The following is a 13,802-nucleotide window of genomic DNA, read 5'->3' on the forward strand; positions in this document are numbered from 1 at the left end:
AAAAAAAAAAAAAAAAAAATTGAAGATGACACAAAAAATGGAAAGATATTTCATGCTCATGGATTGGAAGAATCAATATTGTTAAAATGTCCACACTACCCAAAACTATTTACAAATTCAATATAATCTCTACCAAAATACCAATGACATTCTTCACAGAAACAGAAAAGGAAAAATCCTAAAATTTGTATGGAACCACAAAAGTCACTGAATAGCCAAAGCAATCAAGAGCAAAAAGAACGAAGCTGGAGACATCGCATTACCTGACTTCAAATCATACCACAAAGCTGTAGTAACCACACAGCACGGTACAGGTGTGAGGGTAGACATAATAGAGAACACAGAAATAAACCCACACATTTATTTATAGTCAACTCATTTTCAACAAAGGCACCAAGAACATAAACTGGGGAAAGGACAGTCTCTTCAATAAATGATGCTGGGAAAACTAAATGTGCATATGTAGAACACTGAAACTAGACCCCTATCTCTCACCATATACAAAAAACAAATTAAAATGGATTAAGAACTTAAATCTGGGCTGGGGCAGTGGCTCATGCCTGTAGTCCTAGCACTCTGGGAGGTCGAGGCGGGAGAATCACTTGAGCTCAGGAGTTTGAGGTTGCAGTGAGCCATGATGATGCCACTGCACTCTACCCCCAGCAACAGAGTGAGATCCTGTCAAAAACAAAAACAACAAAAAAAAATTGGGCAAGATATCTGAACAGATATTTCTCAAAAGATGACATACAAGCAGCTAATAGGTATATGAAAAAATGCTCAACACCACTAATCCTCAGAGAAATGCAAATTAAAACCACAATCAAGAAAGACGGCGGAGCAAGAGGAAAGGAAAAAAATTCCTTTGGTTCCCAAAAATCTGAAAAAGAGGAAGGCTTACCAAGCTCTCAAAGCCACCCAGGCAAAGCAGGCACTTTTGGCAAAGAAAGAGCAGAGGAAAGAAAAAGGGCCCAGGTTTAAGCTACTGGAATCGTTTCTACATGATTCCTGGCGGCAGCAGCACAAGAGGGTGCGTCTCAGACGACCAGAAGTCAAACCTCATGCCTTAGAATTGCTGGATAAACATTCCTTGGCCTTTGTTGTACACATCCAAAGGATTAATGGGGTGAGTTCACTGGTGCAAAAGACCATTGCAAGACTTCGCCTAAAGAAAATTTTCAGTGGTGTCTTTGTTAGAGTCACCCCGCAGAGACTAAAATTGCTGCGTATGGTGGAACCGTATGTGACCCGGGGATTTCCAAATCTGAAGTCCGTCCGAGAACTCATCTTGAAACGTGGACAAGCCAAGGTCAAGAATAAGACCATCCCTCTGACAGATAACACAGTGATCGAAGAGCACCTGGGGAAGTTTGGTGTCATTTGCTTGGAAGACCTCATTCATGAAATTGCCTTTGCGGAGAAACATTTCCAGGAGATCTCATGGTTCTTGCGTCCTTTCCAACTCTCGGTGGCCCGTCATGCTACCAAGAATAAAGTGGGCTTCCTCAAGGAGATGGGCTCACCTGGCTATCAAGATGAACGCATCAATCAGCTCATCCGCCAGCTGAACTAGACCCAGAATATCTGAAAGCACAGTGCATTGGGAGCATGTGTTTTTGGGTTTTGGAATTATCAAGTATCTTCAGAGAAGATTACTTTCTGCTCTATCTTCAAAAATGAAGGGAAGGGTCAAGGAAAAGACAGTCGGTTATGCTCATGGCAGGAACCTCTCATCACAGTCCAGTTCCAAGGAAAAATTCCAGTGTTTTCCACTTTGGCTGCTGCCACCTCTGAAATCACATGCCAGGGAGTAAGGAGTCCTGCTTTGTCAGATCTTCTATCCAGGGGTTAAACATTGGTGAATGAATGACTCAAGCATGTGTATGAGGATCCCTAAGACTCCTGGCAACAGTGAATCAAGCCCAGGGGCATACTTGAATCTGGGTATTCCCAGGACTTTGTTTTGAAAAGACTCAAAATACAATTAGGAAGGAGAATGCAAAAACAAGTGCTCAGTTGTCTCTTTGAATCCATGTTCCAAGTTTTCAGTGGTGGCTTTGAGAGCTGTCAGACTTGGCTGGCTGTAAGTGCATCTGGTGGCTTTTGTATCCTAGTCTGCAACTGGTTTAGTCCCTTTCTCTAGATCAGGATTTGAGAACGACGGACCACTTTGACTGGTACATGCATATATTCAAAATTTTGCTTACAATTTTAGGGTGTTCATAGACTCTTCTCCCCATGGACCTTTGCACTTCATGTGAGGAAGACCTACTTTTCCCAGGATTGGTCGCCCAAGCCCTGATCTTGCTTAGTCTCTGGTTCCATTGTCTTGTGGAAGACCAAACCTGACCAAGATAGTTTTTCCCCTTCACAGTGGCAGATTGTGTTGCCCCTGCACCATCAAGTCTGGGAAATGCCCACCATTCCTCCCCCTCCCCCCGGGGTTTAGGATGGAATTTCCTGGTTTCTGTGATTATCATCTTTCTCCTTAAAACCAAGATCGGGAAGAAATGAACCATTTTCTCAGTTTGGCATGGATGAACTTAGTGCTATTTGGCTTTTTGGGCACCTGGCAGGCAGCTTAATTGATCTTTTTCTTGCATATTCTGGACTCCAGAAGTATTGCCCTTTGTCCTGCTGGTAATGTAGTAGACCGGCAATAGGCTTTCTGAGGATGCTAACCTTAAAGAAGTCAGTCTGATACTTCTTGTGTTTTTTCATCAGTGTCCACTTCTAAGCAGGCCTTCACTTGGTTGCCTCAGCTTGCCATCTGAGCAATGGGTGAGGATGTGCCAGGCCTAGGTTAAATTTGGAAATATGCTTAACCATTGTGTTCCTGGTCCTTTCAGGTCAGCTTTGCTGCAATTTTGGCTCCTGGGGCCCTCAAACATACCTGTGAAATTGAGTTAGAGCTATAACAGTGCCTTAAAATGTGCCAGGTTATGAGGTAGTTAATTAGGTTGATTGGCTCCAGAGTTAACCTGCCAGCAATAGATGTCATAGATGTTACCCATATTTTAAAGCATTGTGAAATCAGGTTACTTTAAAATGATGTATCACAAAGTCATGGGAAAAAAGCAGTTGTGAGTATGGAAGCCCAGGGCTTAAATCCCAGCTGTCTTATACCAAATATGGGAACAGTGTTTCCATTCTTGCCTGTGAAATGGAGCTAGTACCCTCTAGCATGTCTGCCTCACCTGGTGGTTAAAAGGATTGAGCAAAATAATACTTTGTAATTTATAATTCTGTGTAAATAAAACGTTATCACAAAAAACACCAAACAAACCCACAATGATACAGTGTCATTCCCTTGTAAAACCACAACAACGACAAAAAACAATGATATATCACCTCATTCCAGTTAAAATCACTTTTATCCAAAAGACAGGGAATAAGGATGCTGGCGAGGATATGAAACAGGAACCCTCATACACTGTTGCTGGGAATGGATAATAAATTAGTACTGCCACTAAGGAAAACAGTGTAGGGTCCTCACAAAACTAAAATAGAACTACCCTACAATCCAGCAATCTCATAGCTGGCTTTCCTGTATGTTCTATAAACATAGATATAAAAAGGTTTTATTCGTTTTTAAATTTTTTATTTTTAGTTACAGATACATAATAGTTGTACATATTTATGGTATACATGTGATATTTTGATACAAACATAACACTCTCAGTGTTTGTTTCATCAGTGACTTCACCTGTGAAGCCATTTGGGCCTGGAGTTTTCCTCATGGAAAGGTTCTCCGCTACCAACTCAATGTCCTTACTGGTGATGGAGCTGCTCAGCCCTCTACCCTCATGAGCAAAGACGCCCAACACTGAACTCTCCAGATCTGCACTGGCTGGGGGAACGAGGTGCTTGTCTTTTCCATGCTATGCTATCCTTTCAGGGAACCAAAGTTCTCCACTGTAACTTTTTAAAGGTTGTGCTTTCAACCCTTAGTTCATATGCTCTCCCAAGAGTCCTAAATTTCCTTTTACATCTAAGTCTTTCAATCGTTGGAAATGGGATTCATCTGCTTCCACGAAGTTAGCCAACCATCCCATCCTATTACTGATGGATCCATACTTTTTTTTGTTGGGACAGGGTCTTGTTCCCTCTCCCAGGCTGGAGTGCAATGGCATCATCATAGCTCACTGCAGCCTCGAACTCTGGGGTCAAGGGATCCTGCTGCCTCTGCCCCCCGAGTAGCTAGGACTACAGGTGTGTGTCACGACTCCCGGCTAATTTTTCTTATTTTTTGTAGAGATGGGGTCTCGCTTTGTTGTCCAGGCTGGTCTCAAACTCCTGGCCTCAAGTGATCCCCCCACCTCAGCCTCCCAAAGGGCTGGGATGCAGGCATGAGCCACCACGCCCAGCCTGTCCCTCTTTTGCTGACCTGCAGCGTTGGTCCTTCCAGAAATGTGCTCCGTGGCCTTGCCAGGCCCCACCTCTGCTCTGTTGGCTCCTACTCCAGCCCTGCACTCCTTACAAATGACAGTGGTAACTCAGTCCCTGACACCTGGTAGCCCAGCTCCCCGACTTCTGCAGGAGTGCTTGGGGCCCCCTTCCCTTGGTCACCCTTCGAGCCTAGTTTGCCCAGGCTCCTGAGACTGCTGCCTGGTTGGTGAGCTCCTTCTCCCAGCCAGGATGACACCACATGTCTGTTTCCGTGTTTCCCGGGCCACACTCCCCACGGGCCTGAGGGCCACCAGCAGGGTGAACACCTGCTTTCCTTAGGCCCTTGGCCTCCACCAGGTAAGGTGAGGCCCTGGAATTCCACCTCCTACCAGGTTTATCCCAAGCCATGCCAGCCTTCAAAAGGAGTCCCCACAGGCTCCAGTCAGCCGCCTTGGTCAGGGGGGTTGCCCTTCCCCACAGGCCGAGAGGGACTACTGCTTCTGCCACTGCTCCTGACAAGACTGCCACCCACCCCATGTTGCCCACCAGAACCTGAGGCTCAGGCCTCACCCCTCAGCACCTGAAGCCACTTACCCTCTTCCACCTGTGTCTAGGGAATAGCATGCTCCACCTCACAGGTGGCCTCCTCCTGACCTCTGCAGGTGGGGCCAGGCTTGCTGCCTCTTTACCTCCTTCAGGATCCCCTGGCTGACACCCCAGACAGAAATCTCCCACCCGGGTCTCTCCTGCTCCCGCTGCCAAGCTGTCTCCCTCTGTCTATCAGACACTTTCTCTGCCCAACATGGCCCTAGGACCTGCTCCTTGGTGCCAGGGTCCCTGTGAGCTCCGCACAGAAGGAGCCCCACACAGGCAGCACAAGAGCCTGGAGGTCAACTGAGGATGGTGAGGCCGCAGGACGTGTTGTGCCTCACAGGCTGACATGGGGTCTGGATGGTACCCCAAGCCTGGGTCACCCAGCAGGTGCCATTGGCTCCTACCGGCTGAGCCATTGCCCAGGCAGGCTGACAGGGGCCTAGAAACCAAGATTCAGGTGTCAGAACCTACAACAGAACACAGCAGCCTCACCTGCCAGGCGCTTGGGCAGAGCTCAGAACCAAGCCAGACTTGTTCTCCTCACACCCCCCAAGCCACCTGGGGTCCCCTGGCCTCATGCTCACTCCCTTGCCCCCACTTCCTCTCAACTTGTCCCTATCCCTGCCCCACAACTGCCCATCGTCCACTAAGCAGACCACACCCACCTCAGCCCCCATATCCTCAGGAGCTGTTATAGGCCCCAGTTACCTTCAAGCCCTCCAGCACTGGGGCAGTGTCCTTCAGGGTCTCAGACTGCAGGGTCACATCAGGCACTTCTGGCTGTGGCTCAGTCACTGGCCCCCCAGGGACAGCTTCTGCTCCTTCCAGCTCAACGTCCTTCTGAAATGCAAGGCCACGCCAGCTCAGCACCACGCTGGCCCACAGAGGCAGCATGGGTGTGACTGACAGAGGCCACACTTGGAAGAGGCCTCTAGGTGACGCTAGGTGGTGCACCTGGCATAGGCTCGCCCTGGAGGACTCGCCATGCAGCTGCCCCACAACTGGCCAGGTCCCGAGGCCCCTCTACAGAGGAAGCCAGAGCACTTCCCCTCATCGTTGGCCTCTCCCCATGACTCCATCACACCACCCTGTCATTTGCAGAGCAGGAGGCTGAGTCTGTGGGTGGCTGCGCATGTAAGTGACCCAGGAGGACCCGGGGCTAAGTTGTAGCATAGCCCAGAGCCCAAGGGAACCTGAGGCTCCTCTGCTAGTGCTCTTAAGGCAAAGCCCCCAATAAGATGGGCACTGCCTTAGTGCTGAGTGGGGCCCTCTGCAATGACTGGCACCCAGACTAAGGAGAGATGGCCAAACCACACCCCCACAGGTACCACTGTGGCTCTCCCTTGGGGAGGTCCCACACCCAGCCATCCTGAATCCAGTATGCCACCCAGGCCATTCCAGGAAGGAATAAACAAGACCCAAACTGTGGGGCCAAGTACATGGGCATGAGGGAGTTTCTAGGTGAGCTGGACCAGGACAGCCTCGCATCCCACGGAGCAGGGTCAGGCCGCAGCCAGCTGCTCACCACTACCTGCGAGAGCTTCTGCAGCTCTTTCTCCCGGTGCTCCTGCTGGATGGCGGCCTCCTCCTGTAGTGTGGCCTCCAGCTTTGCCTTATTGTCCACCTGCTCACCCTCCACCTCGGCCGCTTTCACCTGGGCTTCCTTCGCCTTTGGAGAGGAGGGCACACCTGTGAGTGAACCCCAGCAGCCACCAGAGGCCTATGCTGCCCCGAGCCTCTGCCCCTGCCCCGTTATCTCTGAGTGTTGTCACCATCAGGGCTTCACACAAAATAGACAGCATGCACTGCTGGGACGCTGTCCCTCAACTGTTGGGAAAGGCACAGGGGGTCACCTCCTGTGCCTATCAAATGATCCCTTGACGTTTAGAGAAAGGAGACAAACCACTGGCAAAAATGGTGAATCTTGTGTTACAGATGTGCTGCGTACAGCCAACCTGTGGCAGGGTCAGGATCCCTCAGGGTGCACTGAGTGACTGTGCCACACTGGGCGGGGGGAGGGAGACATGAGGGGCAGTGGGTAGACCCAGGGGCTCTTGGGTGGGGGCTCCTACAGCTGAGGAAGTGAGTGTTCCGGTGCCCCGTTCCCCCACCCCAGAAGAGAGGGGGCCACTTACAAAGTGACCAGGTAAAGGGGTCTCCTGACAACACATACCACGATCTCTGGAAGGGTCTGCAGCGTAGATTTGAGCTGGTCGGCAGGTGAGAGGGTGTCTGGGAGGTACATAGCTCGGGACAGTATGAGCAGTGACGTGGGGATCTCCTGGTGCAGGTGCAGGTCCAGCCACTAGAAACCAAGACCCGAATCTCACCAGACGTGCAGCTCCCACCCCACCAACCAGCCTCAGTGCACCCACAGGTCCACCCACAGGTGGCCCAAGGCTTTCAACCCCAGAATGTTCTTCTACTATTCTGGTGTGGCTGGGAAGAGGAGGGAAATGATGCAACAGCCAAAGCAGGACTTGCGCTAATCAGTCCACTAAGCCACCAGAAGGAACTCTCCAGGGAAGAGAACCTTGAGCCTTAATGGCCTGCGTGTTGCTCTACTGCAGTGACTCAGACAACAACCGCCTTGGTAAAGATGCCTGCAGCACCCAGAGGGTCTTTGGCACCCCTGCAGCAGCCACCAGGGGCCTTAAGAACGGCAAGCAGGCATTTCCCTTAAAAACAGCCCAGAGGCAGCATCGCTGAGTTCACTCAGAGACCAAGTGCCGCAGCCTGCTACAGGCCAGGTGTCTTCAGGCTGCTTTAGTGACACCAAGACAATCTTCAAACGGACAAAAAATACTGTGACAGTGTTTAGACACAAACTGAGCACAGGGTAAGAGATGAGGAAAAAACCCTATGAATAGGGAGGAAATGTTGGGCAGAGGTGGACAGAGAAGGAAAACATGAGAGAACTTCACACCCAAACCCCCCATGTGCCAGCCTCTCTTGAGCAGCCTAGGCAGCAACAGTGCCTGCACGGCCTCCCACTCACAGACATCTCTGTGTGTGCTGCCTGTGCCCTTGCTGTGCTCCAGAAGGCTGGGAATAGCTCCAGGGATGGTCAGCACACCCAGACCAGACATACCACAGAGAAGGTTTTGCATCAGAGATGCAGCCCATGGACGACAAAGGGGTGAGGATGTATCCCATGATAAATACTGTTTGTGTTAAAGAGGGGAAGCAGACGTTCGACACTTGGAGCTTGCACAAAAAACTAGACAAGCAGGTGACTGCCAAGAAAGGCAGTGGCAGGGCAGTCAGGAGGGAGATAGGCTCAAGCCCTGTACCCTTTAAGTCTCTTGATATAAAGGATGAATGGCTGTGGCTGTCACCCGCCCAACGTACAATCTGCTCCATCTGATAGGATCGGTGCCACACAGACCTGGCATTTGGATTTCTGCCCGAGGCTTCTCAAGCTGCTGAAAGGCAGGGTGCACTAACACCTGAGTGGGTGGGAGGCGGCCCCCGTGTACCAGACAGCTGCTCAGAGGGCAGCTGAGAGAAGGGCCAGTTCCAGAGGTCAAACTGGGACATGTTACCCAAACCTTCCCTGGCCACACTTAAGAAAGACAGTCAAAATGTGACCGTGCCCCAGAAATTTCAAAGGATATGAACCTCAGGCCTCATCCGACTATAGATAACCAAGAGAAAAGTAAGTTACTAAGACCTAAATCAACCAAAAGGAGATGAGAAAAACCAAAGCAATACTCAAAAGGCTACCAAAGTCGAGAACACGGGGATGCCGTGTATGTGTGGTAGGACCAGACGGTTAATAGATAGCCGCCAACCTCCAGGCATCCCCAGGTAGGCCACAGCGTGGCTTCACCAGGCCCACCTGCCCAGAGTTTGAAAAAAATGTTTAGTGGGTCTCTGGTCTTTGATTTTGAAGTTTCCCACAATAAGTCTGCTCGGGTCTGGCAAGAAGGGAAAGCTACGAATCTGCCCGAGCCCACCCTCAGACTCCGCACCTGCTTCAGCTGCTCCCTCAGACGGTCTTCTGTGACGCCCAGGGCCCGCATGCCCCGTACCCGACATGCCGCCTGCAATTCCTTGACGTTCAGGCTGTCCACCCCTTCCTCAGCAATCAGCTAGGAAAGGAAGTCAATTAATTATCAATGAGAAAGGTCTTCAGCGGTTTATGGTATTTATGGTAACACATATGGGAATAAGCCTTTGCCAAGAAAAAGACAAACCGTCACCACCAAAGCCCAGTTCTAGGTTTGAAGTGACCAGAACCCCCCGACTGAGGGACAGGATCTTGGGAAGTGCAGGATGGCCGGACTAACTCCAAGACGCAGAGGAGCCACCTCTACCTATCCCTGCTTGGGGACGTGGACCTTCTCCTCAACAGCTCAGAGAAAGGGCCCATCTCCCCTGGTGGCAGAATCAGCCCAGCCCTGGCTGTGCCTGCCACCTCCTGATAACCACAGTCCAGCATCTGCCAAAGCATTCTCAGGGTTCCCAGGATGGAAAAAGAAGGAAGGAGGGAGAGAAGGGGAGGGGCCCAAACACTCTGAAGGCATATCTTGGCCTCATATCCCAAGGGGCTCCTTCTACTCCCCCTCAGCCTGAGGTCATGTAACCCAAATCTGAAAAAGCAAGCAGCAGTCCCAGAGACAGAGGGTACAGAGGCCACACAAGGGGCAACAGGTGAGAAGAGAAGAAACAGAGAAGTAACAGGCCGCTGCCAGACAAACAGCTGGGTGCCACCTCATCCGCGCCAGACGGTTCCTAAGTCCTCCCTCACCGTCACCTCAGTGAGCCCTCTGCCCTCAACCATCCTTGAGGTAGGTGGTACCACTGCCTCCATTTCTAAAATTAAATGCTTTGACATAACTGTAGATACACTGCAGTTGTAACAAAGAATGCAGAGATCTCACACACCCTTTACTGGGTTCCCGTAAGGGTAACATCCTTCAAAATCGCATATCATAACCAGAAGAACATTGACATCAATCAAGACAGAAACAATTCCCATCCCCACAGGATCCCTCAGGTTGCTCTTTCCAGACACATTCGTCTCCATGTCTGTAATTTTATCAGTGAAGAATGTTACAGAAATGGGATCGCTCAGCATGTAACCGGGATGTAACCTCGGGGGTCCCTGAAGATCCAGCCGTTGCTGTACGTATCCAAAGTCAGTTCCTTATCACTGCTAAGGAGCATTCTCCATTCACCCAGTCAAGGACATCTGGGTTATTTCCAGCTTATTTATTATGAATAAAGCTACTTTTTGTTTCTGTTTTCGTTTTCTTGTCCTCCTGTGGGTTATCTGAGTTCTACTCTGATTTCTCTAAGGTTTGAGTTTGTCTCTCTGAGCAGCGTTTTCAGGGGCTGCTCTGGGGATCATGTTACACAGACATGGCTCATCATAATCCACTAGTGTTGTCATTTCACCAGTCCAAGGAAAGTGTAGACGCCTCCATTTATAACAGCGTCTCACACATCTCCTCCACCTGCACCAGAACCACGTCACTTAGTGCCATCATTCCACCGTGACCAACCCAGGTCTTTAGAAGGTGCAGAGGAAGGGAAGCCTATCGTATTAACCCACAATTTCGTCTGCCATGTCCTTTCTTCCTGATGCTCTGAGGTTCCTTCTTAGTGTTCCCTTTCTGGTCAGAGAACTTCCTTCAGCCCTTTTTGTAGGGGAGGTCTGCTGGTGACAAATCCTTAGTTTCCTTTCATGTGACAATGTCTTGGTTGCCCCCTCATTCCTGTATTTTTGCTGGTTGTAGACTCTAGGCTGATAGTTCTTTTCTTTCAGCACTTGAAAAATATTGTTCCACCTGCTCTGGCCTCCACAGTTCCTGAGGAGAAGCCCAATGTCATTTGAATCATTTTCCCTTGCAGGTAAAGATGCCGTTCTCGCTCACTGCTTTCAAAACTATTTGTCTTCAGTATTCATTAGTTTGACTCTGATATGTCTTGGTATAAGTTTCTTTGGGTTTATGCTGTTTGGAGCTCACTTGGCTTTTTTTTTTTTTTTTTGAGACAGAATCTCACTCTGTTGCCCGGGCTACAGTGCCGTGGCATCATCCTAGCTCACAGTAACCTCCCACTCCTGGGCTCAAGCGATCCTCCTGCCTCAGCCTCCTGAGTAGCTGGGACTACAGGCATGTGCCACCATGCCCAGCTAATTTTTTCTATATATTTTTAGTTGTCCAGATAATTTCTTTCTATATTTTTAGTAGAGATGGGGTCTCGCTCTTGCTCAGGCTGGTCTCCAACTCCTGAGCTCAAACAATCCGCCCGCCTCGGCCTCCCAGAGTGCTAGGATTACAGGTGTGAGCCACCGCTCCGGGCGGCATCATTTTATCTTAAAGTTCACTGATTTTGTCTTTTGTCGTCTGCATTCAGCTGTCGAGCCCACCCACTGAGTTTTTTATTTCAGTTACTGTATTTTTCAGTTCTAAGTTTTCATTTGGTTCTTCTTAGTATCTTTTTTCTTTGCTGGGACTTTCTATTTCCCCAAGTGTTTCAATCAGTAATGGCTTCCTGAAGCACTGTTGTGACGGCTGCTCTAAAGCCTTTGTCCAGTGTTTGTTATTTTTATTTTCATATTTTTAAAGAATTTTTATTTTTTTTTTTTTGAGACAGAGTCTCACTGTGTTGCCCGAGCTAGAGTGCCGTGGCATCATCCTAGCTCACAGTAACCTCACACTCCTGGGCTCAAGAGATCCTCCTGCCTCAGCCTCCCGAGTAGCTGCGACTACAGGCATACGCCACCATGCCCGGCTAATTCTTTCTATATATTTTTAGTTGTCCGATTAATTTCTTTGTATTTTTAGCAGAGACGGGGTCTCACTCTTGCTCAGGCTGGTTTAGAACTCCTGAGCTCAAACAATCCGCCCGCCTCGGCCTCCCAGAGAGCTAGGATTATAGGCGTGAGTCACCGCGCCTGGCCTGAATTTTTATTTTTTTAATGAAGGGGTCGGGGGTTGTGAGGAGGGGTGTTCAGTTGCCTTGTTCTGTTTCTGTTGAGACAGAGTTCACTCTGTTGCCCTGAGTAGAGTGCAGTGGTGTCATTGTAGCTTACTGTAACCTCCAACTCCTGGGCTCTAAGTGATCCTCCTGCCTTAGCCTCCCAAGTAGCTGGGACTACAGGTGAACACCACAATGCCTGGCTAGGTTTTTTTTTTTCCCTCCTTTTTGGTAGAGACAGGGTCTCACTCTTGCTCAAGCTAGTCTCAAACTCCTGAGCTCAAGCAATCCTCCCGCCTTGGCCTCCCAGAGTGCTAGGATTATAGGCGTGAGCCACTGCACCCAGCCTGTCCAGTGCTTCTTTTCTTTTTTTTTTTTTTTTTTTTTTTTTTTTGAGACAGAGTCTCACTCTGTCACCCAGGCTGGAGTGCAGTGGCATCATCATAGCTCACTGCAACCTCAAACTCCTGGGCTCAAGCAATCCTCCTGCCTCAGTCTCCCGAGTAGCTGGGACGACAGGCACATGGCACCACGCCCCGCTAATTTTTCTGTATTTTGTAGAGACAGGGTCTTGCTCTTGCTCAGGCTGGTCTCAAACTCCTGAGCTCAGGGGATCCTCCTACCTCTGCCTCCTGAAGTGCTGGGATTACAGGTGTGAGCCCAGCCCGGTGTTTCTAACACCTGTCGTACCAGTGTTGGCATCTAATAGTCACCTTTTTGATTCACTTTGAGATCTTCCTGGTCCTTAACATAACAAATGATTTTGGATTGAAACCTGAACATTCTGGGTACTATGTTACGAGAATCTGGATCTTATTTCAATCTTCTGTCTTAGCTGGCTTCTTTTGATGCCACTCTGGCACAGGGTGGGAGGTGTGTTCTTTTATAGAATTTGCAAATGATGATTTGTTCAGGATAGTCTCATATCTACTCATGACAGGGCCAAGCTAAAGCCCAAAGTTGATTGCATCTCCCCTGAGGTCCAGCTTTCCCTGACCAACCACAAACCCTAACATCTGTGTTTTACTTCCTGCCCATTCAAAAATGTCTCCACCTGGCTCCTCCTTGCACACAGGAATGAAGGCAGAACCCCAATCCTCACAGATGTCCAGGTGTCACGTGGCCAGTTGTTTCCAGAGGACCTATAACAAGTTTCTATTGACAGAATTGTGTTGTCACTCAGTCATATTTCTAAACTAAAACAGGCACATTCTAGGACAGGTGGGAGTGCTGCCCTGTTTGGAGTCCAGGCTCCCCATCTGGCCTCCGTTGACACCTCAGGGGAGAGGCACTTCTTCTTACTGCTGGGAGTGGCTGGCGAGTGTTCTGGCTCCCCATGAGGCCTCCACAGATGCCTCCCTGGCTGGCTGGGGAAGAAGTGTCTTATTACTGTTTCTCACCTGGCTTCCACTGGCACAGCGGTTGCAGGTGACCTTGTTACTGCTGGGCAGTCCTGACCCCACCCCACCAGTGAGGGGAATGTACTGTTATTGTCAGCTGACAGTGGAAGGCCAGGCTCCCCACCTGGTCTTTACAGACACCTTGGGCGTGTGGGGAAGGTAGCTTACAACCACTATTGGGGATGAAAGAACCAGCTCCCTGCCCAGCCTTCTCTGCTGCCATCCCAGTCAGGGGCTTGGGTGTGCTGCTGCATCCTGGCAAGGGTGGAAGTTCAGGCTCCTTATTGGCCCTGGCCTTGATCGGTATGGGTGACAGGCCCCTTGGCTTGCTCCCCAGACAAAGGTGGGCCCTTTCTGAACTGCTATAAGTCTCCATAGATAATACCTGCATGCAGGAAATGCTAAATACTACAAACAAACAAAACCAAGACAGAAAACAAAAGAAAAAGACCTACACAGTACTTTGGGAGGCTGAGGTAGTAGGATCGC

At 49.6% G+C, this 13,802-nt stretch overlaps 1 protein-coding gene across 2 annotated transcripts in view; it reads right to left on the reverse strand.

Moving 5' to 3' along the window:
- LETM1 (leucine zipper-EF-hand containing transmembrane protein 1) overlaps positions 1 to 13,802 on the reverse strand; it is a 48,807-nt gene that overhangs the window by 12,289 nt on the left and 22,716 nt on the right. Inside the window, exons 7-10 of one of the 2 annotated variants that reach the window (XM_012664160.1) lie at positions 8,958 to 9,077; positions 7,157 to 7,288; positions 6,515 to 6,652; positions 5,692 to 5,823 (exon numbers count right to left, since the gene is read on the reverse strand). In XM_012664160.1, the coding sequence (XP_012519614.1) occupies positions 5,692 to 5,823; positions 6,515 to 6,652; positions 7,157 to 7,288; positions 8,958 to 9,077 (522 nt within the window). Of the gene's footprint in view, positions 1 to 5,691; positions 5,824 to 6,511; positions 6,653 to 7,156; positions 7,289 to 8,957; positions 9,078 to 13,802 lie in introns of both variants that reach the window. The other variant, XM_012664159.1, reaches the window with a different exon arrangement.

The sequence above is a fragment of the Propithecus coquereli genome, unplaced genomic scaffold, assembly GCF_000956105.1.
Source record: "Propithecus coquereli isolate 6110/MARCELLA unplaced genomic scaffold, Pcoq_1.0 Scaffold862, whole genome shotgun sequence".
Lineage (NCBI taxonomy): Eukaryota > Metazoa > Chordata > Mammalia > Primates > Indriidae > Propithecus > Propithecus coquereli.